This window comes from Hydra vulgaris, chromosome 08 (assembly GCF_038396675.1).
Source record: "Hydra vulgaris chromosome 08, alternate assembly HydraT2T_AEP".
In the NCBI taxonomy this organism is placed as follows: domain Eukaryota; kingdom Metazoa; phylum Cnidaria; class Hydrozoa; order Anthoathecata; family Hydridae; genus Hydra; species Hydra vulgaris.
In genome coordinates this window covers 36,045,515-36,072,500 of record NC_088927.1, presented here as the reverse complement: position 1 = coordinate 36,072,500, position 26,986 = coordinate 36,045,515, and the positions used below count along the sequence as shown (strand labels likewise).

At 27.1% G+C, this 26,986-nt stretch overlaps 2 protein-coding genes across 4 annotated transcripts; both read left to right on the top strand.

Annotated features, from left to right (window-relative positions):
• Positions 1 to 4,732: 4,732 nt before the first annotated feature.
• Positions 4,733 to 5,554, top strand: LOC100211312 (small ribosomal subunit protein uS7m). Its single transcript, XM_065803583.1, has one exon. The coding sequence runs from the start codon at positions 4,773 to 4,775 to the stop codon at positions 5,493 to 5,495; it is 723 nt and encodes a 240-aa protein (XP_065659655.1). The 5' UTR covers positions 4,733 to 4,772; the 3' UTR covers positions 5,496 to 5,554.
• Positions 5,555 to 5,855: 301 nt separating this feature from the next.
• LOC101235214 (high mobility group-T protein) lies at positions 5,856 to 26,538 on the top strand. 3 transcript variants are annotated; one of them, XM_065803584.1, is made up of 7 exons: positions 5,856 to 5,985; positions 9,190 to 9,260; positions 10,106 to 10,169; positions 10,256 to 10,344; positions 22,190 to 22,304; positions 25,517 to 25,734; positions 26,229 to 26,538. In XM_065803584.1, exons 1-7 carry the CDS (start codon positions 5,884 to 5,886, stop codon positions 26,278 to 26,280), a joined length of 711 nt encoding a protein of 236 aa, XP_065659656.1. In that variant the 5' UTR covers positions 5,856 to 5,883; the 3' UTR covers positions 26,281 to 26,538. The 3 variants fall into 3 exon arrangements, with proteins under 3 accessions (XP_065659656.1, XP_065659657.1, XP_065659658.1); XM_065803585.1 differs by lacking the exon at positions 26,229 to 26,538 and adding an exon at positions 25,983 to 26,211; XM_065803586.1 differs by lacking the exons at positions 10,106 to 10,169; positions 10,256 to 10,344.
• Positions 26,539 to 26,986: the final 448 nt, after the last annotated feature.

Sequence of the window (26,986 nt, the reverse complement as noted above, 5' to 3'; positions counted from 1 at the left end):
ATCATATGTTAGAACAAGAATTGAACCATTCTCGTCACTGACCATGACTGATTTATTCAATTTTGAAATTGGAGTACTAGCTTCTATGCATGCAGCAAACTCTTTGACCGAAGCTACTTCACTTCGCCAAAACTTGGATTTCAGAATCCCAAATCCTGCATCTGAAGAGAATTTTGTGTGACCGACAGGCAAAAATAAGGCAAACATATCTTGTATACGTATAACCGATAATCCATCAGTGTTTTTGATCGAAGTTCATTTTGATCTTCATAACGATTACAACACATCAGCCTTTCACTCGTGTGAAGCAGAGCACTTAACTGGGCAACAATATTGTCATTCAGTTTGTTTTCATGTTCAAACATCCCATCAATCTCAAAACATTGTAGTCTGTCTTCGCATATTTCTGAATGTGAGAAGCGCGCCATACAGTTTTTACTTTTTAGTCCTTGATTACATCCACTACCAGATTTTATAAATTTTTGTATTTTTTCCTCATCTTCATTTTCAAATAACTGTGAGTAAAGTGAACGGAGAGGAATTATTGTGTTAATGGTGTTATCAAGAACAACAATGTCATTTTGGATCGTCAGTTCATCCTGTGAAGTTGAAGCCAAAAGTGCATCCTCACTCATTGGTTCATCGTGCAAAGTCGAGGTTAAAGGTTGATTCTCATCTATCACAGCCTCATCGTCGTTAGACGCTTGGTTATCAGATGAATCAGACATTAAAAAATCATCATCAAAATCATTTTCACGATCTCTATATTCAAAGAAATCGTGCAGGGCATCGTCGACTTCTGATGAATTTAAACCATCAGTTCCACAACTATTCAAAAGCTTTGCTATATCAGCTTTTCTAGAAGTACTGGATTCACGATTCATAATAACTAAAAACCATCAATATTAAACGAGTCATTAAAATGTATAATTTTAATTTAATTTTTATTTTAAAGTTTAATTTTATCTGAACTTTTTTCTACACCTAACGTGAGTCGGCTCTCGGTTGGTTTGAAATACTAACAGAAATTTTGCATCAAATAGTTGTTTGTTTGTTATAATTCATTTGGTGTGTATAAACGTCACTGTCATGCACTTCTACTTAAATAAAAAAACCCCGCAATACATAGTTACACTTATGAATTAAGCGGGCTTATTACCTCAGCATTTGAAATCAATTTGTTTCTAAAGTAGCACCTGTTAAAAGGAATTCAACAAAGAAAAGCATATTTAAAATTATTTTTTTATTTAATCTAATAATTGTTTTATCAATCAATAATTGTTGGTACTACGATTAAAAACATAACAAAAAATTTAATAAAATATTTGGTCACCATACTCGGTTCAAAGGGGTAATAAATAACATACAAGTAAGCTATATTTTTAATAACTTCTTAGGATTTTCAACGAATATTGATCAAAAATAAAAAGTATTATATACTGGCACGCTAAGACGTTAAAAATACAGCATAATAATAAACAAGGAGTTCTTAACTTCTAGAGGAGAGAACATTATTAAAACAGTTCTGATGAAGAGTTGGTACCTTTTCCACATTTAAAAAAAATCTTTATTTGCTACTACCAAGAAAATTTTTTCACAAAAAAACACGTAATATGTATTGTAATATGATAAAACTATAAAAAAACAACAATAATCTCGTTTTTGAATTTTTTGACCTGACTAACTATTATGTCAAATATCTCTAGAAACTAGAAACTAAGACTTGGAACCTTTTCCAGTGAGGCGCCTCATATATATATATATATACACATATATATACACATATATATATATATATATATATATATATATATATATATATATATATATATATATATATATATATATATATATATATATATATATATATATATATATATATATATATATATATATATATATATAGGGGATTTCTATTTCTGTGTGTGATTTTTTATTTTTCTTTGTTTTAGCAATTAAAAGCTTGAAGCAATATGCATACTATTATGATTTTCTTTAAAAACATTTATAACAAAAATATTTTTATCAAATTTTAGGCTACCTGAATAAATTAAATATATATATTTTGATAATTTAATTTTTTTTGTGTAATAATATCGCTACAGTTTAAAAATAAACAGCAATTTTCAAAACACTATACTTTTCTAAACTGCATTTAAACAATTGCTGGGACTCTATGATACATAGTGCAATCCTGTATCTTTCTGGAAAGCTTTACTAATGTTTAAAACATCATTTAAAAAATATATATATAATTCTGAAGCTTATAATGATTAAGAAATTAAGGGTTATTTATCTAGTAACTAAAATTTGAATTTTTCTGTTCTGTGCGCGATTCTGTTTCAAACCTTATTTATTCTTTGTTAACATTACTAATGTATACCATTTTTTGTTTGCAAAATATTTATATTGGTTAGAATTAAATGAGAACAAATTGGAGATTGCCAGTTTTATTATTATGAAAACAAAACATATACGAGTTTCCGTGTGTGATTTTATGGAAATGCATTATATATATATATATATATATATATATATATATATATATATATATATATATATATATATATATATATATATATATATATATACAGTATGTCAAAAAAGTCTATCACCCCCTGTTGATTTTTCAATGAAAACAAAATTTTATATGCTTAAATTTAGATTTTTTACCTCAATTTTTTTTTTTATATTGAATTTATATCAAAAAACATTTTTATAACAAGAAATTAATATTCTTATTCTTAAAACAAAAATTGTCCACTAAATTAGAAAAAGTTTAAGTCAAAAAAGTGTATCACCCCCTAATCATATTTTAACTATTCTGTTGTTTAAATTAGTAAAATTGCAGAAAAGAAGCCAAAAACAATCAAATTTAATTGATAGAAGGTATTCTAACTAATTTTTTAGCAAAGTTTGTTTTCTTTTTAGGTTCTTAATAAGAAAATTATCGCGAAAAGATATGAAATTCATGATTCAGTAAAAAAAACTGATCCTGGGACACTATAAAAGTGGAAAAAGATATCAAACTCTTTCTAAAATAGTCCATGTTAAGCCTAATAGTGTAGGAAATATCATTAGAAAATATAAAAAAATGGGTACTGTTGAAAATTTGCCAAGAAAAGAATGCCCAGCTAAGACTACCCAATGCATTGATAGAGAAATTATTCGAAAAGTTGAACAAGATTGAGGATTATCTGCACCAAAGCTTGCGAAAGATTTACAAACAGATCATGGTGTAACTATAAATCCTCAAACTGTTCGCAATCGCTTGAAAAATTGAGGTTTTGTAGGTAGAGTTGCTCCAAATAAGCCTTTTTTGAGTAAAAAGAATCAAAAGAAAAGATTGGCTTGGGCTAAGAAACATTCAAATTTGACTATTGACCAATGGCAAAGAGTTTTATGGTCTGATGAAACAAAAATATGTTTGTTTGGTTCTGATGGTATCATATGCAAATGGAGAAAAAATGGTGAACGCCTAAATCCTAAATGTATGAGACCAACCGTCAAGCATGGGGGAGGTGACATTAAGCTTTATTATAAAACTTTAATATAATATATACTTCTAACTTATTTTTTCCTCTTATCATAGGTCAAATGATGGTTTGGGGCTCTTTTGCCTGGAGTGGTGTTGGGGAACTCGAATTCATTGACGGAGGTTTATACTGACATTCTGAAGCGAAAACTGAGATCAAGCGCCAGAAGTGCTGGCTTATCTCACAATTTTATCTTTCAACAGGATGGAGATCCTAAACACACATCAAAGTTAGCTACTAAGTGGTTAAAGAAAAACAGTATTAAGATGTTAGATTGGGTTCCTCAGTCACCAGACCTAAATCCGATTGAAAATTATGGAATCTTTTTAAAATTAAAGTAGCTGATCAAAAACCATCCAGTTTGTCGCAATTAAAGGCAATTCTCATTGAGGAGTGGGAAAAATTTGACACACAATGGCTTAAAAACTTAGTAAATTCAATGCCTAAAAGATGTCTTGCAGTCATCAAGGCAAAAGGCGCACAAATAGACTATTAATTTTATATTAGCAAAATAATTATTTAAGGGGTGACTTTTTTGACTTACATTTTTTCTAATTTAGTGGATAATTTTTGTTTTAAATATAAGAATATTAATTTCTTGTAATAAAAATGTTTTTTGATATAAATTCAATATTTAAAAAAAAAATTTGGGTCAAAAATCTATATTTAAGCATATAAAAATTTGTTTTTATTAAAAAACCATCAGGGGGTGATAGACTTTTTTGACATACTGTATATATTCTGAAATTTTAACAAAGATATTAAGAATACATTAGATGCTTCGAAGCATGAAATAATGGTTATTGCAGAGATTTAATTTTTTTTATTGGTAATTAAAAAAATTTATAAAATAAATTTCTTGTTATAAACTTATTTATTTCAATAAAAATTACTGACAATAACTTATAATTGAAAATAAAACAGGTTTTTATATAAATTTAATGATTTTGTATATCTATATTGAGCTTCTAGAAGTAAGGGGTCATTAGTGATTAATCTTTACGAAACAAAATTTTGTTTTATATTGAGAATTAAACATAATTAAAATTTAATTATAATGATATTAATACGTATCTATAAGGTAGTAACAAATCTTTTTTAAACATTTTATGTTGATAAATATTATTACATATGTTGATTATTAATGCTTACATTGATTAATATTATTATATACATTATTATTTTAATATTCTTTTTATACTTAAAATATTTACACTTTTTTACAGGTTTACTAATATGGCATTAAAGTTAGTATCTAACCAAAAGTTACCATTCTACATTCTTTATAAAACTATCTTTAAAAAGCCTATCATTTATAATAACATTATTAATTTAAGACATAAAAGCTACACTGAAAAAGCTCCATCTTTATTTAACAAAGATGAAGTAAATATGTTGAAAAAAACAAACTTGCCACCCAATATCATTGTTACAGAAGCATCAAATATAGAAAAAAATCAAGCTGCTGATAGTTTTTATAGTACATCAGTTTTCTATGATGAGACTGTTTGCAAGTTTGTCAATTGCATGATGAAAGATGGTAAAAAAGCTGTTTCACAAAAAGTTATGCATGATACATTTCTTGCTATTAAAAAAATCCAACTAGAAAAATATCACAAATCTATTGATTCCTCAAATGTGGAACTTGATCCATTAAAGATTTTTCATGATGCCATAGAAAACATAAAACCTGTACTTGGTACTCAAAATATTAAAAAGAAGGGGAAAAGTTTTAAAGTTCCTTATCCATTGCCACTTAATAGGCGAAGATTTTTAGCCAATAAATGGCTTTTAGAGAGTGCAAAAAAACTTCCTGGAAATAATGTACGAATGAGCCAAAAGCTTTCAAAAACTATTCTTGATGCATATAGAAATGAAGGCAGTGCTGTTCAAAAGAAAATCGAATTTCATAAACAAGCAGAAGCAAATAGAGCTTTAGCTCATTATAGATGGTGGTAATGACATTTGTTTCAATGTAAAGCTTTCTAAATTGAATAAATACATTTTGAAACTTTAAATAGGAGTTATTTTAATAAAAAAAATGTTTGTTTAGAAAGTCACATTCTTATAGTGTTTGTTTATCTTAAAAATGCTGTTTTTTTTTGCTGTCAAAAATTCGTTTGTTTTTTATAAATGTTCAATTTTGTTGTCATAAATATTTGTTTGTTTTATTACCAATGATCGAAACATGTCTAATCGTATATGATTGGTTGTTTTTTGTAATCGTATATGATTGGTTGTTTTTTGTAATCATATATGGTTGGTTGTTTTTGCAAATGCCTTATTATAAATATTTTAATGTTATTATAAATGTTTTAATGAGATTTTAATTTTATGGCAGTAAATAATGTCTGACAATTCTTTGTTAAATAAAAAACTTGATCCATATGGTACTTTATGGAAAAAGAAGTATATATTACTGCTTAAAAGAACAGAAAGCATTGAAAAGGTATTTTGTATTATTAGTTTTATTTCAGTTATATAGTTATTTAGTTCAATATAAAATATCTTATATTGGCAAGTTATATGTTCTGTGAGGTCATCAGAAATACTTCATTTAAAAAAGTATTAAAATGTTCTTAATTTTAGGATAATTGGTTAGGTTATTATAAACAATTTTTTAAGTTATGTAATGACACTATGTAAATACACAAGTTACTGTGCTAACAAGCTCATTATTGCCTACAAAATTTAGAAAATTATGCCTAATGCCTACAAAATGCCTACAAAATTACAGAATTTATCATAGGAGAATTGGTACAAGCTATATTTATTTTTCACGTAATGATACAATATTTATTTAAATCGAGTTAGTGTATTCGCAAAAAACTCAGTGTTCTAAAAAAACAGAGCAGTAATAAATTATTAAAAACACCTAACTTTTTTTTTTACTTTCAGTTTTGTCTGTCTAAAATACATAAAAAATAAGTTGATTCTTGATAGAATATCAAAAAAAGACTTTCAAAAGTTGACTTTCCATATGTTTTAGATTGAAATCATAAAATAATCATTCTTGGGCCTTTTTTAATAATCTTTTTTGGGCCTTTTTTGGGCCTTGTTTACAAGACAAAGAGCATCATTAGAAGAACCAGCCCAAATATGAAAATAGTATTTTATACAGGATCTAGTAAGAGATTTATAGAGGTAGAGAATAGAATCAGGAGTAAGAAAGTGGCAAGCAGGATAAAGAGAAGCAACCTTAGCAAATAATAATTTTGCATTTGATTGTATATATGGTTTCCATGATAGGTCAGTAGTGAACTATAATCAATAAATAGAAGAGGTAAAAAAGAGGGCTCAGTGAGAAGTTTGCCATTCATCAATATAGAAATGTTGACAGTATCGTGACTTATTTACTGTTTTTACAGTAAATAACTGAGTTTTATTGTTAAAATTCACAAGCCACTGTAAGCCCGAATCTGTCACAGAGGTGAGATCAGATTCAAGAGATGACTTTTTGTCAAGACAGGAGAATGAAGTTAAGGAAACAGCAAATTTACCTTCTCTATTCAACTTATGTCTTGTTTCTGATCCTAGTCAGTGCTCAGTTTCTTCACATTCACCCTTAGATGCTTCTGATCACAGTTTGATCTCTCTAAAACTATTATCTCATTCTTCTTCATCATCTGAATCCCCCTATCATTGTACCTCTTACAACTACCTTAATGCTGACTGGGACTCTTTCCTTGATTTTCTTAGTGATGACCCTTGGGTAGAAATCTTTTGTCTCCCTGCTGACAAATGCGTTTCTTACATAACTTTGTGGATTCAGGCTGGCATGGAATCTATTATTTCCTTTAGATAGTTTCTGGTCAAGCCTCACTCTTCTCCATGATTTTCCTCACATTGCGCTGCTGCAATTTCTAATCGAAACTGTTACTTCCATATCTATCAGCAAAATAATTCTTCAGAAAACAGATGTCTGTTTACTATTGCTAGAAACTATTGTAAAAAGGTTTTGTCTAATGCCTAAGTTCACTATTCTCAAGTCATGAAATCTCGTATTTCATCACAAAAATTAGGCTCTCGTTACTGGAGATTCTTTAACAGTATCAATAATAAGGGCAAATTTGTTATTCCACCTCTCTTGTTTGGTTCAGATTTTTTCACCTCACCTAAAGACAAACCCGAATTCTTTGCTAAGAACTTTTCATCAATACCATCTCTTGATTCCACTAATTGCATTTTACCTGATATAGCCGTCAAACAGGTTGATCCATTACTTGACATTCTTATCGCTTCTGTATCTAAAGTGATTTTCTGCTTATACTCTTCCACAGCTTGTGGTCTGGACAACATACCTGTTATAGTCCTTGAGAAGTGTTCTCCAGACCTGTCATCTATACTTTCAAAACTATTTAATAAGTGCTTATTGGAGTCTTGTTTTCCAGCCTGCTGGAAAGCGGCATCTGTTACCCCCATTTTCAAAAATTCCATAAAGCGATCTGACTAGTCCAACAACCGTCCCATTAGTCTTCTTATCATAAGCAAGGTTTTTGAATCTTTAATTAACAAACACCTAATCTCTCATCTTGAATCTAATAACTTACTTTCTGATCATCAATATGGATTTCAATCTTCTTGTTCTACTGTTGCTTTGTAATAACTGATAGGTTTTTTTATGCATTAGATAGATGTAAAGAAGTTAGGCTATCACTCTTGACATTTCTAAAGCTTTTGATAAAGTTAGGCATGCTGGTCTTCTCCATAAGCTTTCTTCTTATGGTGTATCTGGTAACATTTTAAAGATTATTAAAAATTTTCTTTCTAATCATAGTAAAAAAGTTGTCCTCGATGAACAACACTCTACTTCATATCCTGTAACCTCAGGGGTTCCTCAAGGTTTAATCCTTTGCCCTATACTCTTTTTAATTTACATTAATGATCTTCCAGATATTCTCATATCTAAGGTGGCATTATTCGGTGATGATTCTACCATTTATTCTTGTCATGATAAGAAGCCAACACTTTCTGATTGTTTGGAGGGGGCATTTGAGCTTGAAAAGGATCTCACTTCTGCTATAGCATGGGGCTCACAGTGGCTGGTGAACTTTAGTTCAGATAAAACCTAATTTTTTTCAACCAATTGTTATCGTAATAATTTAGATCTTCCTATATTTATGAATAGTAATGTGCTCGATAAGTCGTCTACCCTTCATCATCTAGGATTAACTCTTAATTCTGATCTTTCTTGGAAACTGTATATCAAATCCATTGCAAAATTAGCATCTGCCAAGGTTGCATCTCTTTTAAGTTGTCTGTCAATCGTTATCTTGCTCTACAAACTTTATCTTTTCTCTTCCAGTAACTTCCAACTCTAATAGTGAGTGCTTGCAGCCTTGTTGGAAGCAAAGATTTTGAAAAAAAAAAAAAAATACCTTTGATGTAATGTGGTAAATTTGTGCAATTATGTTTTGATGTTGTGTATTTAATTGATTCGTTTTGTGTTGTATTTTTTTTAAATTAAGGTCGTTTGTGTTGTTGTATTCAAAGTTTTTGATTTTGATTTGTATTATTGTTGCTGTTTTTTAATTAATATTTAACTCTTATTTTTGATGGATGAAAACTTTAGTAGTTTTATCAACTTCACAAATCAGTATTAAATGGAATATATCAAGTCTTTCAAAAATTATATTTGCGTATTTTCCTTTAGCTTAATCTTCGACTTGTGAATAGACTTAACCAATTAAAGAAGATAAGTAAAAATCTTCAAAAAGAGCGCTGGTAATATTTTAAATAATTTAAACGCAGTAAATAACTAGATATACTTAATCACTATATTTGTTTCTATATTATTTATTTTTACTATATATTATATCATTAAGTTAAATATGTTTACAAATATTATATTTTTATATTAGTTGGAGTTTTCCCTTGGTCTTTTTTTTTTCCAGTAATTTTTTTCTATTAGCTTTTTCCATTTTAGGTGAAGTTTTTAAATGCACAAAGTTGTTTTTTTTTACTCCCAAAACTATTCAAGCACTTCAAATAAATGTAAAAAGAAAAAAAACAATGTTTTGAAATTAATTGGAATACAGTAAGAGTTTAATCAAAATTTAATAAAAATCAAAGTGTATATATTGTTTTTTTTTTCAAAAGAAGAATTTTTTTCTAACAAGGCTTCAAATAACCACTATTTATTCTAATTAAGTTATTTAAGTTCTGAGTCAACAGAAAGCAAAGATGAGAGTTAAAATGCACAAAAATATACTTAAAAAACTGTAAATTATATGTTTCAGGAAAGCGTGAAGGTGGGAGAGAATTCCTAAACATTGTTTGAGGAAAAAGCTAGATGAAAAAAAGTTTTTTTTGCAAGGACGAATAAAAAATTTATCAAGGTAGAATAAAGTAAGAAATTTACAAAGAATAAAGTGAAAATATGAGCATAACAAAGAGAGCAACTTAATATTAACTTTGCAATGGATACATGGTTTAAAAAATGTTTGGAAAATACATTTTTATTAAAAATTGTTTTTAATTTTATTTTAATGACAAAAAAATTTATTTAATTTAATTTTAATAAAAATGATAATTGTAATTTGGGACACAATTTATATGTTTTGATTCAGTTTTTTGATGAAGCGGCTTGCCATTCATAATGATTCTTACAGAGAAGCAAGATTCTTTGAAAATGTAAGTTGTAAAACTCAACTTTTATTTTATTTTTATCTTTTACTATATTTATAATCATAAGCTTTTCACTGAACTTTAAAATTTAGATTGAATTTTTAGCAGAAGGGTATTCTGAAAACAAAACACCTATTGTAACATCTTCTATCCCTAAGAAGCCTTTAAATGCTTTTATCAGGTTTAAAAATTTCTTTATATATATACTTTTTGATATTTATATATATACACATATGCTGCAACCAGAATAAAAAAGGGAAAAGGCAGTGAGTTGCCCATGATAAATAAATGTGGTGCCTATGAAAAATAAATGCGGTGTGAAAAAATAAATGACTGTCCAGGAAGGAAGCAACTGGGGTTGAAATTTGACCTGGACCTGGGTCAGGTTTGATAAAGTATAGCCAGGGCCAGGTTTGTGACCAGGGCTGCTTAAATATTTATACATCCTTAAGTATATTTTTTAAATTCAAAATTCATACTTTATTTATTGCCGAAAATTGTGAAAGTACTTTTTTTCCAACTAATTTATATGCCAGCTTTCCACTTAGCTTATTTTTATTATTTCAATGATATTCTATTTGCATGATGAAAGGTAATAAAATTAAAGTGACTTACAGTGAATTTATTGAAATTGTACTGCAGAAATTGCTAAATTATATATAAAAAAGGTGTGGAAAAAAGCTGTTATCCCTGTATAATTTATTTTGACAGAAAGACTTTGTTTGAAATGAATCAGATAAAAAGACTGAAGAATGAAAGATTGGCTGTGCTTGTTAACATTGATGGGGTATTACATCTTCTTGGAGTACCTGGCTTGCCAACTTCTTCAGGTGAAGATATGTATATAGAAATCATGAAAATACTAGAAGAATATGACCTCATTTCAAAAGTATGCGGATTATGCTTTGATACAACTTCAAGTAATACTGGTTTTAAAGGATCACTTATAAGGATTGCAAGAGAGATAGACAAATATCTTCTTCTACTAGCATGTAGGCATCATATCATTGAGCTTAGAATGGTTCATTTCTATGAAGCAATGATAAAAGAAAATAGCATAGGGCCTGAAAATTTCTTATTCGTAAAATTCAAACAAGTGTTTGAGAACCTTAAATTTGAATACAACAAAAATAACATGACCTCTTTTGATCAGAAAACTGTGGAAGGAGCAGTTTTGAAGAAAGCTACAAGGCAAACTTTAGATTATTGTAAGACCTATATTACTAAAAAAACGCAATATGAGGAACGATCAAAGAGAGATGGTTGAACTAACCATGCAGTATTTATCCCCTTCTGCTCATTTCAAATTAAAGAAAATTGGAGCTGTTTATCGTGCTAGGTTTTTACACAAAAGTTTATACTACCTTAAACTTCAGCTTTTGTGCAAGCAACTGACATTTGTGCAAGAAAATAATAATCTACGCGAAGGTTTGAAACTCATCTGTGAGTTCATAGTATATTTTTACACAAGATGGTACTTTCAAGCACATAAAGCAATTCAATCTCTTGCGTCTGATCTTGATGCAATCTTTCAGATGAAGGAGTATAAGAAAGTTTGGTCCAATCTGGAGGCAGTTGATGCTGTGTTAGCATCTCTTTATAAGCATACATGGTATCTTGATTCAACGATTGTTCTGTTGGCTCTTTTGGATAAAAAAATTTCTATGGATAAAAAAAAACAGCAATTGCAGATGATTTGCTTTCCTTCCAAATACCAGATCCAGATTTTTTTAAACATAGAAGCAAAGATCGAATAGATAACATTAATATTATAAATAGTATGAAGGTACCAACCCTCTCTCCTTTGGTTAATGAGTTTTCATATCTAATTTTTTTTAATGATAGGGTTGGATAATCAGATATAATTAGGTTGTCACTTCCACCCCAATATTAGCACACCCAGTTCTTGTTTAAGAATTTTAAAAATTTTGCCAAAATGTTATTTGTTGTTAATAATTATTCTGAACGAGCAATCGGAATGATGCAGGAGTTTGTGCAAAGACACGAAAATAAAGATGACAAGCAGAACAGCCTTTTAACTGTTGACAAAGTAAGGTCAACTTTCAAGGTTTTTGGTGTAGGAAAAAGTGATATTACAAAAAAAAACTATCGGAAAGTCTAATGTCACTCTCTAAACTAAAGAAAAGGAAATTGATATTCATTTTAAATACTTATTTCAATTAATGCATAATTTTTTAATGTTTATTAAATAGAAAATAATATAATTATTAAATGATAAATTACTCATTTAGTTCAATTTTTTTTTTTTTTTTTGGTTGATTTGATGAGCAGGAAAAAAATTGAAAAAAAGGCTCAAGGCTCCGTCCCCCATCCTGCCTTATCGCCAAGACTGGTTAAGTTTCATGAAAACTTATAATTTAACAAAAAGTTTTAAAACAGGTTTAATTTTTCCGGCTGTCCATCTGAATGAACTTTAAGTATAAAAATATATCATTAGCTGATTTCATAATCACTTGCGTAACTTAAGCTTTTCATTTTTTGATTTCTTAAATATCGTTTTAACCAAGAATATGTAAAAAACATGATGACATACCCTTTTAAAATAAAAATATAGATAACAAATAGAGATAAATAGAAATATTGATAAAAAAAAATGTAAATAATTTTTTTCATTTAAATCCCCCTTAAACCCCCTGAACTAATCCTATTTTTCTTTTTTTGAAGTACAATTTCTTAACAGCTTTAGTCTTGAGGGGGACTTAAAAGTCATCCAATTGACCTAAAAAAATCATCATCATCATCATCATCATCATCATCATCATCATCATCATCATCATCATCATCATCATCATCATCATCAGGCTTTAGCCTTCTATATTTATGCTGTTTCTCTAATATAAACAATCTAGAGCATTTATTTTCCTTAACTAAAGCTCATTCATAAAATATGTAAGGCACTCTCTTCAAGTTTTCTTACTTCTACCTTTACCATTTAATCCTGAAGCTGCTACCTCTCTACATGCTGATACCTAAATCACTTTAATCCTCTCTAACAAATGTTGTTCTATACAAGGTTTTTTTCTAATCTTTTTCTAATTTTTCTTATAACTCTTACACGTCTTCATGTTTTCCTTTTATATACAACCTACAACTTTTTAAGTCTTCGGTTAACCATTTCCTAGCTTTTAAACCCTATCCTCTATTTTAAAGTAACTCATAACTTAATAGTGGTTGCTTGCAACCTTGTTGGAAGTAAATAAGAGTTTAAAAATGTATAAATATATGCCAGTTTTTAATAGGTTGTAAATTCAAGTATAAAATTATAATATGTAAAGTATTATAAAAATTTTTCTAGCCCTGCCTTTCAACTCTAGCTAAATCTTATGATTTTGCCATGGCCAGGTTTGCGTAAAGTCTCATTTTTAGCTGGGGCTGGGGCCCCACTCACCTCCTATGTCCTATAAATATATATATGCCTATAATATATATATGCCTATAAATATATATATGCCTATAAATATGCCTATAAAACCAGTGTTTTACAGGAACGCACGCCATTATATAATCTTCCAAATAATATTTTGTTTTGATGATTTCACCTAACATGTTTTCAAAATTTGAAAATACATTAAAAAAATTTACCTAGACTTATTTAAAAAAACTTTATTTAAAAAAAGAAAAGAAATCTTTACAAAAGAGACACAAAAACAACACCTAGCTAAAGCTAAAAAACACAAAAATAAAAAATAAAAATATAACAAAAATAAGATACAAATATGTAAAAATAATATAACTAAAATAAAACTCAACAAATTAAAATGCTAAGTTTATTTAAATCATGTTTTTAATTGCATTCTGAATAATAACTTTTTAATCTTTTATCTTTATTAATGTTTGTATGATATTATGGGAAACCCTTAAAGTATTAAGAACAATTTACTTCTAATGATTGATTAAAAAAGACTCACACATAATTTAAATTATTGTGTTTTTTTTACTAATTAAAAGATATAAGTTTCCATGTAAATACACCCCAGTAAATAGTTACAAATTAAAAAACCATTTCATATTTTGTTTGTAACATTTGTTCTTTATTTTTTTTTTTTAATTTTTTTTTTTATGTTTTAAATTCGCTTCAAAAAATTAACATTTATCATAAAAATATGTAATAAAGTATAAATAAAAAAAACAGTTCATTAATACTTTATATAAAAATTCCATTAGAAGTGTTTTATAAATTTATTAAAATGCGTTTCAATAATATAAAAGTGTTAAAGATCAAACTTATTTAACTGTAAAGGTTTTAAAAACATTTGTCATTTTTTATTCAACTAAATCTTTTTAGATTGTAAAAGCTTTAATAAAGTTTGTTAAAGAAACTTTTGTTATCTAAGAAAGTCATTGTTTATGAAAACAAAATAATTTTTCATTTTTTTATAGCATTTTTTATAAAAAATGCATACTTAAATAATTTATATGATGTAAATTAAAAAAATTAAATGCAAATTCTTTTTCATTCAGCGCGTTTTTGAAAAGTTTTTTGAAATAATTGTCAAATCCTCAAAAAAAAAAAACTTATAATAAACTAATAATTTTTTACAAATAAAGGTAATAATAATATAGATATAAAAGCAAAAGTAGTTCAGCTTTTGCCTTGGCATTGCTGAATGGCAACCTGACATTTGCAGACTGTGTATGTACATTCCACAATCAATAAAACAAAAATAAATAAAAGTAAAATAAATAAAGTTGAGAAATAAAAACAGTATAAAAGCAAATACATTCTGCATTAAAAAAAAAAAAATTCAAGTCAATTAAGTTTGCGTTTTTGCGGTAATTTAAAAAACATTTTATTTGCAATTGATTTAATGGTTTTTGCTTGAAGACAACATGGAAATGTTGGATAAAAGTCAAAGTAATTAAAAGTAAATTAATTTGTTGTCAAAAGAACTATTTTTTACCATCAAAGCCAACTATATATATATATATATATATATATATATATATATATATATATATATATATATATATATATATATATATATATATATATATATATATATATATATATATTTATATATTTTGGCTACTGGTAATTCCTGATGTTGAATTATCATTTTACAATAAAACAACATTTTAAAATTTAGTTTTCATTATTTGTTACATTAAGTTTGTAATGTGTTATAAGGATATAAATAATGACCGAACTTATGAGATGGTATTGAAAGTTCGGTCAAAGAAAAAACAACAATGCTGTTTATTTCAACAATGTTTGAAATAAAAAATCTAATGCTAGTCTTTATTTTTATTTATTTACAATAAAATTGTCTGTAAAACTCTTATGTGGATAAAATTGTCTGTATATATATAAAACTGTCTGTAATAACTCAGGAAAAATATATATAAAAAAGTTCTATCAAAGCTTCTTCAGAAGTCATAATGTAACTTTTCATGAGTCGCACGTTATTATTCGGAACATTTAGCTTTGATTCTAAAACAAAAGCTTATTACATATCACGGTTTGACGGCATATTATTTGAAGTTCTGAGCAATAGCTTATCACATTCGCCTCTAATAAATGAGTAATACCAGGTAAGTGTAACCTTCCAGTCATCAAAACATGTTTGATTTGAATAAACCAAGTAACACACAGTGTTTCAAGTCTAGTCAAACTAAAACAAATATCACTCATAAATATTGAGATTTTTACTAAAATGTCTTTGATGTTGTCGCTCAACTTAGTTGATTTACCTTTTTTTTTAGTTTGCTTCCCGTTACTTCTGTCAATGAAAGTTGATCTTTTGAAGCTAAGTGTTTTAGTTGCTTTCTTCTTACTCATACCTTTGTCCACAGCCTTTAAACCACAAGCCATTCGTGCTTTCTCATGTAAATCCATAGATGACAAAGTCATCATGACATAGATATACAGGGTTATGACTTTTTAGGTTTTAGTATCCATCCATTCAAAAGAAGAAAAATGTCCTTGATAACAACATCAACTTCCGAGTCTGAGTCTAAGGAAGAATATCATCTAGATTTACAAGTACCTCAAAGTACCAGCAAGAACTACAGCAAAACCAAAACTGCAATCAAATTAGTAACTGTTGTTGTTTTTGTTTTTTTTTTGGGGGGGGGGGTGAGGGGGGTTTAAGACCTCCACTTAAGGTAATAAATTATAAAAGTTTTTCAATCTTGTTTATATATTTACAGCATATATATATATATATATATATATATATATATATATATATATATATATATATATATATATATATATATATATATATATATATATATATATATATGTATATATAATGGGTGGAGCATAAAGAATGAGACAAATTTTGCCAATTAACTTTGTAATGTTGCAAATAAATTATTCCAAGTTTTATATATATTATTATACATCATGAAACCCTGTTTAAAATTATATGGCTTTTGAAATTTTGTCTTTAGAATTTGTTAAAATAATGACTCTAAATCTAATCTTCCGAAATATGATTAAATCTTGGCTAGAGCAAGGTTTTAAGGCTCAAAAAATCTACAGTTTATTACAAACAAAAAACATCTAGGGCAACAGTGTACATATGGGTCAATCGTATACTTAAATCTGGAATAATAATAACACTTTTAATTCATATGGTATTAACACACCACATTGTCCACAACAGATTAAAGATATGCGTGCTTTTGAATGTGATTTATTGAAACTAATTAAAAACATATAGTTTAGGATGATTCAATGAAGCTTTCAAAATAAATTAAAAAAAGACATTTCCTCTATTCGAAAATCAACATATACTTACACTTATGCAGATAAAACATTAAATTTATATAAATTATCAAAAGACTAATAGATTGTTAATGATGTTACTACATCTAATTATAAAAAAACCCTATAAAAGATCACATTAAGAAAGAAGGAAAAACTATTCTGAAGAATCATGATGTTTTTAGCAAAATTAATATAAACAGTTCTTCCAATTATTTTATTACATTAAAAGACTATAAACCAAATTTTTTAAATAATCCTACTGTTCGTCTGATTAACCCAGTTAATAAAGTTGGTAGAATAAGTAAAAATATTCTTTAACACCAACCTAAGAAATATTTTGCAATTAAATCAGTGGAATAGTACACAAAATTTAATAAATTGGTTCAAAAACATCAATGACAAACATTTTTGTAAATTCCTTATTTTCGACATTGTTAAAAATCAATAAATCTGTAATTCTCTATGCGCGTAAGTCTTTATTATTTATTGATGACCAAGTTTGGATAAAAAAATCGAGTGGTTTGTTTGATGTTACCATCGGTGTATTTGATGGAGTGGAGGTGTGTGAGGTATTTTTTATTTTTTCCAGATTTTGCAATTTTATAGCAAGTCTGATTTTGGATTATATAAAGATGATGGCTTAGCCGCCTTTAATCTTAACAACTGCAGTTTTTAAGCTTGCCATAAACCTAATAGTATGTTGAATTGCTAGTTCCAACCATTGCTATTTCCAACCATTCCATGTTTCAACCATTCCATTGTTCCATGTTCCAACCATTCCATGTTCCAACCATTGCTAGTTTCAACCATTCCATTGCTAGTTACAACCATTCCATGCTAGTTCCAACCATTCAACAAGCATTTTAAAGCAACTACCAACCTCAATTGAACAATCCAATTTTTCAAAAAGCGAAAATTTTTTTCAAAAGACTGCTCCTATTTATAAAGATGCATTAGAAAAGTCTGAATTTCGCACTAATCTCCAATATCATTCAAATCTAAATCCTTCAAATACTAATAAACGAAAAAGAAATATTAAATGGTTTAATCCTCCTTTCAGTAAAAATTTTGTAACCAAATTTTGGACACCTTTTCTTAAAGGGATCCCCAAGTGCCGAGACAAGTTTTGTTCATATTAAAGAAAATGCTTAAAAAAAACGTTTGGGCTAATGCACACCAATAATTTAATTAAAATTCATGTTTTAGTCAATGCTCGCCGTCTCTATTTTTTTTTTGGTTCTCGGAGTCTGTATAATGTTAGCTGCAATCTGCAGACTTGATAATTTATTCCATGCGTCTTTAATTCATAACAGTTTCGGTATGTAACGTCATCGCAATTTCTTTTTAATATAGCGTTTTTTTGTGTTTTTTTTAAAGATACAAGTATTTTTTCTACTACAATCAGAAAATCAAATATTTGTATATTTTTTTATATTTAGAATTTTTTTTTTACTTGCTTTATTATTACTTTGTTTTAGAAGCCAGCCAAAATTATGACACAATTATACATATTTTGTGATTATTAGAGTTCGCAGGCAGGAATAACATAAAGGCAGTATTATGCAGTTTCTCATTTTATATTTAGTTCATATGGTTTAATAGAGTTGTTCGTTTTATGTTTAATTTACATTTAGTTTATATGGTTAAACTCTTTGACTACCGCAAGCCGCTGGTAGCGGCTTTCGAGTATGCTTCACAATTTATCTTGTTTTGTACATAAATTTCTATTCTAGACACATAATTTGCTTGTTCTAATGGTATAATCAATTCTCTACATAATCTAGAAAAAATAAGAGCTATATTTTGTAATTATAAAATAGGTATCACTTGACTAAGATAAAAAATCGTAAATAATCCTTCATAAATAAATCTTCTTTAAATTTAGTTATAAAATAAAACAGCGTTAACTCTGTAAAATTTAACTTGTAGAAGTGTTAAGTATTTAGTTAAGTAATTTACCAAGTCTTTTGAAGAAAAATTATTCTTTTAATTCAATAAATTTTTGTTTCAGACTTGTTTTAGTTACTATTTATAAAAACAATGGTTTTAAACACTTTGCATTTCTTATTGGTCAATGATGCATGTTAAAAACTTTGATTAAAAAGTATAATTGTTTAGCTTTCTATTGATAGTTTGTTATGCTTTTAAAGAGATTTACTTTGATTTATTTTGAATTTTGATTAATTGTCAATGTTATGCCATTCAAGTTTTACTTAAAAAAATGTGCGGTTGCTACAAAAAGATTTTTGTTTGGCTGGTAGCGAATGAGTTAATGCGATTCTTCGTTTTTATATTTATATTATAAATATTTTTTGTATATTTTAATACAAATATTTATTTTAACTTTAATTTAGTTGGATTTTTACGGTTATTAGTAAAATAATTTGTTTAATATTTATTTTTTAATTATTTCAGTTTATATGTTTTATCCAAGTCACTCGTTTTTTGTTCAGTTTACACTTTAAAACAATTTATACGCTCTAGTAAAATTAATATTTTAGTATCTAGTTTATATTTAGTTTAAACCAGTATGTTTTACTGCAAATATTCGTTATATATTAAATTTTTATTTTTATAAATTTTATAAATTTAATTTTTAATTGTAACACAAAAAGTTATACAATTAACATGATTTGGTGATTGTGGCAAAAAAATTATATGATATCTTGAAAGAAAAAATTTACATGATGGCCTCATATACCAAAACTGTTATGAATCAAACACGCATGGAATAAGTTATCAAGTCTGCAGATTGCGGCAAACATTATGCAGACTCCGAGAACCAAAATAAAAAATGGAGACGGCGAGCTTCGACTAAAATTTGAATTTTAAAATTAATGATGTGCATTCATTATTTGGTTTTAATCAAAAAAATTTAGCCCAAACTTTTTTTTTTAATATTTTCTTTAATATGAACACAACTTGTCTCGGCAATTAGGGATCCCTTTAAACTTAATTGACTTGCATTTTCCATTACATCATAAGCTCCACAAAATTTTCAACAGAGACACAATAAAAGTTACAGCTGTATGCCAAATATTCGATCAATTATTAGTTCACGCAACCAACAAATTTTGCACAACAAACTCACCGCTAATATAAATATGCATAAATATAAATTGCAACAGCATTAAGAAAACTGCATGCCCGTTAAATAACCAATGTCTATCAAAAAATGTTGTATATAAAACCACTTTAGCATCACCTAATCCCAGTCTTACGGAAAAATCTTACATTGGTATTAGTGAAAACGCATTCGAGCTCAGATTTGCAAACCACTTTAAATCATTTAATGCAACCAGGTATAGAAATGATATAGAACTTTCCAAAGAAATCTGGAAGCATAAAGACTTTGTTAAAAGCCTATAATTAATTGAACATAATTAAAAGATGCCAATCTTATAACCCATTTACAAAAAAGTGTAACCTTTGCATCAATGAAAAATATTTTATTATGACTTTTGATAGTAGATTACTACTTAATGCTATGCTAAACTTTTATTTTTTATAACGGTTTTTATTTTGTATTTTTGAATAATATGGCTGATGATTGCCGAAAGATATGAAACCTCAAGTTCCATTATAAAGTTGTATCTTTTCATTTAAATTATTTATATATATATATATATATATATATATATATATATATATATATATATATATATATATATATATATATATATATATGTATATATATTCTATAGCTTGATTTCCAATAGTTGTAGAAATGTTGTGTAACAAGAGTGTTTTATAATGGAAATATTTTCTTGTGTAAGTTGCTCAAGTTGCAGGAATAGAATCATATCAATTTTGGTGACAATTGTTGTACAACAAAAATGCACAACTGCTGTCAAATATCTCTTCAACTATTGGTAACCAAGCTTAATTCTGCAACCTATGTTTTGCAACTTAAATTTTGTTGTACAACCAATGTTAAGTTGAGCAACTTACACAAGTAAATTTTTCCATTATAAAATTATTATTTGCAAGGGATCCAATCCAATCCGCTCCTTAATAAAATATATTTTCAATTTTTTCAATCTGGTTGAATATATATTTATAACAAAAAAGACTTAAAATTTTTAGAAAAATTTTTAAAAAAATTTTTTTAATTTTTAAATTAAAATTTTTAGGTTTTTTCTAGCTATGTGCTTTTTTTTTTTTTTTTTGCCTCCATAGCACCTTCTGGAGTAGCAGAGCTGAAATTTTTTTTTGATTAAGTTTCAGACCATTTCAGATTTTTTTTCAGACTATCCACAGATTATTAGGACTAATTACCTGAATGCATTAATAACATAAGTATCTCTATCAAGACATATGCACAATAAATTTCTCCAGGCGTTTTGATATATTTAGAAACTTTAAGCTTTTTTTAAGCTCGGCCACACAGATGTGTTGTCTGAAGAAGATTTTTAAACTATTTAAAAAGAAAAAGACTTTAAAAAATGGAAATAAATGCTATAGATCAAAATTAAGGAGATGTTGATGTAAGAGATGTTGATGTAAGAGATGCAATTTTCAAGTGAAAGTAAAACTATAAAACTTGATATTTTTTAACATGTTTTAACATAATTTAAAGATATTTGCAAACACTTTCTTTCACATTTTTTTATTAAAAAATGTGCTGCAACTTTCTTGCCATTACCTCGGTTGCAATGGCTGCCAAGGGTTCTGTGTAAAACACGATTGAAGGGGAACTACTACTTTTAAGTTCAGCATTATATATATACATATATATATATATATATATATATATATATATATATATATATATATATATATATATATATATATATACATATATATATATTTATATATATTTATATATATATATATATATATATATATATATATATATATATATATATATATATATATATATATATATATATAAAATTATTATTCCTACAGTTTTAGGTTGCCATTGTTCTAAAATATTTTATTATTAAAAATAATGATGAAATTTCACAATTATTCCTTGGCAATGAAGTCTCGTTAAACTGGTCTAATTACTTTAGAACTACGAAGAAAATGGAGATATTTGAAAATTTAATTTGTCTCATTTTATAAGCAATTAAATTGTTTAGGCAATTTCTTAATATTCGTCATAAATGTAAATGTAATAAAAGATATGCATATTATGTTACGTTACAACATAACATACTCCATTAACTTAAACTAAGACCACAAATATCTTTTTGGTTTATCTTTACTCTTTTTTTTATAAATAGTTCATTATTATAAAATTATTGCATATATTTAGTGATTTACTATATTTAATATTCTCCAGGTATTGTCAGGAAATCCGAGATGAAGTAGATGAGCAAAATCCTGGAATATCTCGTCAAGATCTAACAAAAGTAATTTCCTATAAATGGAATGCTATGTCTTCATCTGACAAAGAGGTAAACTTGTTGCTAACTTTAATACTTTTAAGTAGTATTAACAGGTATTAACATTTTTCATTTTGTTGTATTTAACAATTAAGTATGTATAGTAGAAAAAAAATTAATTATGCTTTGTTATTTCATGTTGTTGTGTTTATTAATTAGATTAGAAACTTTTAAACTTTAAATGAAATTTAGGGGTCCTTTATAAAAAAAATGTTTTTTTAATGGATATTTCTCTGTGGCCTTTCATTGCTCAGTCTGGTTCAAACACTGCAGATTACCTGCATCAAGTATAAAAAAGTAAATTTCCGCTCTGAGCATGTCACGTTAATTTTTGTATTTTATATTTCTTTTAGACCTTGCGTGTTGGTCATGATTTTTCATTAGGAGTCTGAGTTTATCATTTCTAATACATGCGCAGCCTATAAATTATCATTATTATTTTTTACTACACGCTTTACTCTAATGTCTTTGTTTTGTTCTGAACATTGTTTAATAGATTTAATTTTCTTATCCTTTCTCTCTTCCTAATTTTTTCACTTATTTCATTATTATTTCACTTGGGCTTGATTGACAGCTCGGTGTAGTCCTTTGATGCATATTTTTATTGATACATTATGTAATATAAGAATTTTGAATTGAAAAATTATTGATTTCAGGTTCCTTGAAGACCTAAACTTTTTTCCTTATAAATTTTTTTTCTTAGTTATCAAGTTCCTCCAAGAAGGACTAAAGCTCTTATCTCAGAGCACAGCAGAAGAGTGTTAAAAAGTTAAATGCTCTTCCGCTGTGAAAAGTACCAAAAGTGGTTTTCGTCATTAGTACTAAAATCACTTATTGTACTAATAACGTTTCTATGGCCAAAGCAGGGCGTTTCAAAAAATCACGCATGAAAACTTGCTTATGTTTTGTCTATTATTTTCATTATAATATAACTGGCAATTTACAATTTACTCTCATTTAATTATAATCTAAACAAATATTTTGTAAACAAAGAATGGTATTAGTGATGATACATTAGTGATGTTATCAAATAATAAATTAAATATGAAATGAAATCACGCACAAAACAGAAAAATGCGTATTTTAGTCACTAGATAAAAAAACTTTAATTTCTTAGAAAAATTTGAATTTTATTAGTGTACTGTTTTTTTTAAAATAATATCTTATATATTAGAAAAGGTTTTTAGAAAGTTATAGGGTTTCACTATGTATCATAGAGTCACAGCAATTGTTAAAATGTAGTTTACGTATGGTCACGCACAGAAGTTGAAAATTTGTCTAGTTCATGTAGTTGTAGATCATACTTATTATATATATTAGAATTATAGATTATATATTTACAACTCGTATTTAATATATTTTATATAAGAAATAGCAGTCATTGAATATTTCTAGCTAAAGTATAGCGTTTAGAAAACCATTGTATATTATACAAACTTATTGCAACATCAGCACAACAAAATATAAATTAGTAAATATATATACATTTAATCATTCTAAAATATGAGATATTTTTGTTATAATTGTGCTTTAACATAACCATAATAGTATGCATGTTGCTTTAAGTCCCAGCTTCTTTCAAATCCCAGCTTCTAAGCATAAAAAAAGAAAAAGAAATAATCACGCACACAAATTGAAATGCCTAGCAGGAATTGAATCTTGAACCTCTTAATTCTAATGCTATCTAACCTATATGCCACAAATGGTCTGTTTCAGTAGTTTAAAAACGTTTTAAAGTTTAAAGGTTTAAATAAAAATCCATTTTGAGACTTGCCTATACATGTTTTATGGCATAATGATTCATTAATAATGCCATAAAACATGTTTTATGGCATAATGATTCATTAATAATGCCATAAAACATGTTTTATGGCATAATGATTCATTAATAATGCCATAATATACATGTTTTATGGCATAATGATTCATTAATAATGCCATAATATACATGTTTTATGGCATAATGGTTCATTAATAATGCCATAATATACATGTTTTATGGCATAATGATTCATTAATAATGCCATAATATACATGTTTTATGGCATAATGATTCATTAATAATGCCATAATATACATGTTTTATGGCATAATGATTCATTAATAATGCCATAATATACATGTTTTATGGCATAATGGTTCATTAATAATGCCATAATATACATGTTTTATGGCATAATGATTCATTAATAATGCCATAATATACATGTTTTATGGCATAATGATTCATTAATAATGCCATAATATACATGTTTTATGGCATAATGGTTCATTAATAATGCCATAATATACATGTTTTATGGCATAATGGTTCATTAATAATGCCATAATATACATGTTTTATGGCATAATGATTCATTAATAATGCCATAATATACATGTTTTATGGCATAATGATTCATTAATAATGCCATAATATACATGTTTTATGGCATAATGGTTCATTAATAATGCCATAATATACATGTTTTATGGCATAATGGTTCATTAATAATGCCATAATATACATGTTTTATGGCATAATGATTCATTAATAATGCCATAATATACATGTTTTATGGCATAATGGTTCATTAATAATGCCATAATATACATGTTTTATGGCATAATGATTCATTAATAATGCCATAATATACATGTTTTATGGCATAATGGTTCATTAATAATGCCATAATATACATGTTTTATGGCATAATGATTCATTAATAATGCCATAATGCCATAAAACATGTATAGACTTGCCTATACATGTTTTATGGCATTAGAAAGGATGTGATTCCGAGCTGCATGAAAAAGTGATAAATAGTACATTAATGACACCCTCAAACAAGGCGGTTTAAATACAGCTCTAAAATGGTATCGCCACTAGAGTCTTTTTGACTTAAAAAAGTGCAAAAAGCTAGTAGAAATTAATAAACAAAAACAAGAAATTAGGTGCTAAATTTTTAGTATCCAATGATCTTGAGCTCAAAGCTTAATTAGATGCTGTTTCGTCAAGAACAAACAGAGTTCTTGGCTGAAAAAAGAAATTATGAATATAATTAAATCAATAATCTGGGATCTGGTCTGCATAAGGAATATATTGGTGATATACTTATTTAATAATTAATTGTTAAATAAATCATAAATACTTAATTAAACTAATAGTAGTTAATATATGTACATAGTACTAAAGTATAAAATTTTTTTTGACAAAATTATATTTTATCTTTTAATTTTTTTAGATTTATTTTGATTTATTTGATAAAGATAAGCAACGATACGAAGAAGAAATGAAACAATACACACAGCAAATTGCTCAACAAAATACTGAAAAGACCGGCAATCCAATGAACATTGATTTTAAAAACTCTGGTTCATCGAGATCGTCAAAGTTAGAAAATATTTCTCTTTCAAGTTCAAATAATGGTTTATCTTTTGATGACGATAACAATGCTTCAACGTAATACATATTCATTTGATTTTATTAGCACTTTTAAAATTTCTACTATTATTAATCACAACGAGTCACTAAAATGATTGTAAAAAGACTCATTAATCTGAGTTAACTATTTTCATTAGTGCTGAGATGGTTTAATATTTTTATAAATGTCTTACATTTATTCATATTATCTAAACTTTGGGGGTCTGAAAAATTATTTTAAAAATTAGGTTGTGCTAACTTCTAATCTTTTTTTTTTTGACTTGCAGCTAGTGACGTGTTTTTATTTTGGCTGCTCAGTACAAGAAATCTTAGAAGTGATGAAAATTTGGTTTTATCGTTTCGGTTAGAAGTTGTTTCGATGATGATATAGATTTATATTAAAATTACATTTTTGTTTTGTTTTGGTGATAGTGGAAAATATAAAAAAAAATTAATATTTTTTAAGTGGAAAACTTAAAATTAAGTTAACAAAAATGTCCATTATTGAAATTAAAACCTTTTATTTATGCCAGAGTTAACATCGTTAAAATTATTTGCATCGTTAACATCATCAACAAGTTTTGACAATGGAAAAATGAAAAGTAAACGAAACTTTAAAAACTATTGATAAAAACCGTAATAGTGTGTGCACAATCGAAATTCGTTAAAAAGAAATGAGGCATGGAGGCAAAAACAACATCAACCCCCATGGGAAAATGATGCTCGAAGAAGAAAAAAAAGAAACAGATAATCAACACAAGCGCGTCAATTATTGATCAAAATGAACAAAAACAATCTACTCGAATTTGATTATTTCGGGGAAAAAATTTTATTAAGCTGAAATTTTGCCTAGTGATTCCCTAAGTTTATGTTAAAAAAATTCCCCATGATTTTCAACAGGAGAATCCCCTTTTTTGGGCAGTGTTTCAAAATTACGCATGCGAAAATAATTTTAAAATTTTATCTTCAAACATAAACTTATATACCATTTTAAAGCAAAATACTATAATACCATGCTGAACAAAATGCCATGCTGGACAACTCTTTAAATAACGATCTTAAAATAAAAGAACGACTAGTTATTTAACAAGTATGCCAGTCAGCAGCACTCGATCGGACCGTTGCTGGCTGGCCAGTTCTGGCGTACCAGTAAAGGTCCAACACTACTAATGTTAGACTGGTATAGCAGTCTAACATTACTCCCGTCAATAAATACTCCCGGAGTATTTATATCCTAGGAAATATGTACCCCCGGGAGTATTTATATCCTAGGAAATAAATACTCACGGGA

Coding starts and splice junctions, on each gene's coding strand:
- LOC101235214 (XM_065803584.1), top strand. CDS start 5,884: ATGTCTGACAATTCTTTGTTAAATAAAAAACTTGATCCATATGGTACT. Junction 22,305..25,516: donor TGTCTTCATCTGACAAAGAG/GTAAACTTGTTG, acceptor TAATTTTTTTAG/ATTTATTTTGATTTATTTGA. Junction 25,735..26,228: donor GACGATAACAATGCTTCAAC/GTAATACATATT, acceptor TATTTATGCCAG/AGTTAACATCGTTAAAATTA.
- LOC100211312 (XM_065803583.1), top strand. CDS start 4,773: ATGGCATTAAAGTTAGTATCTAACCAAAAGTTACCATTCTACATTCTT.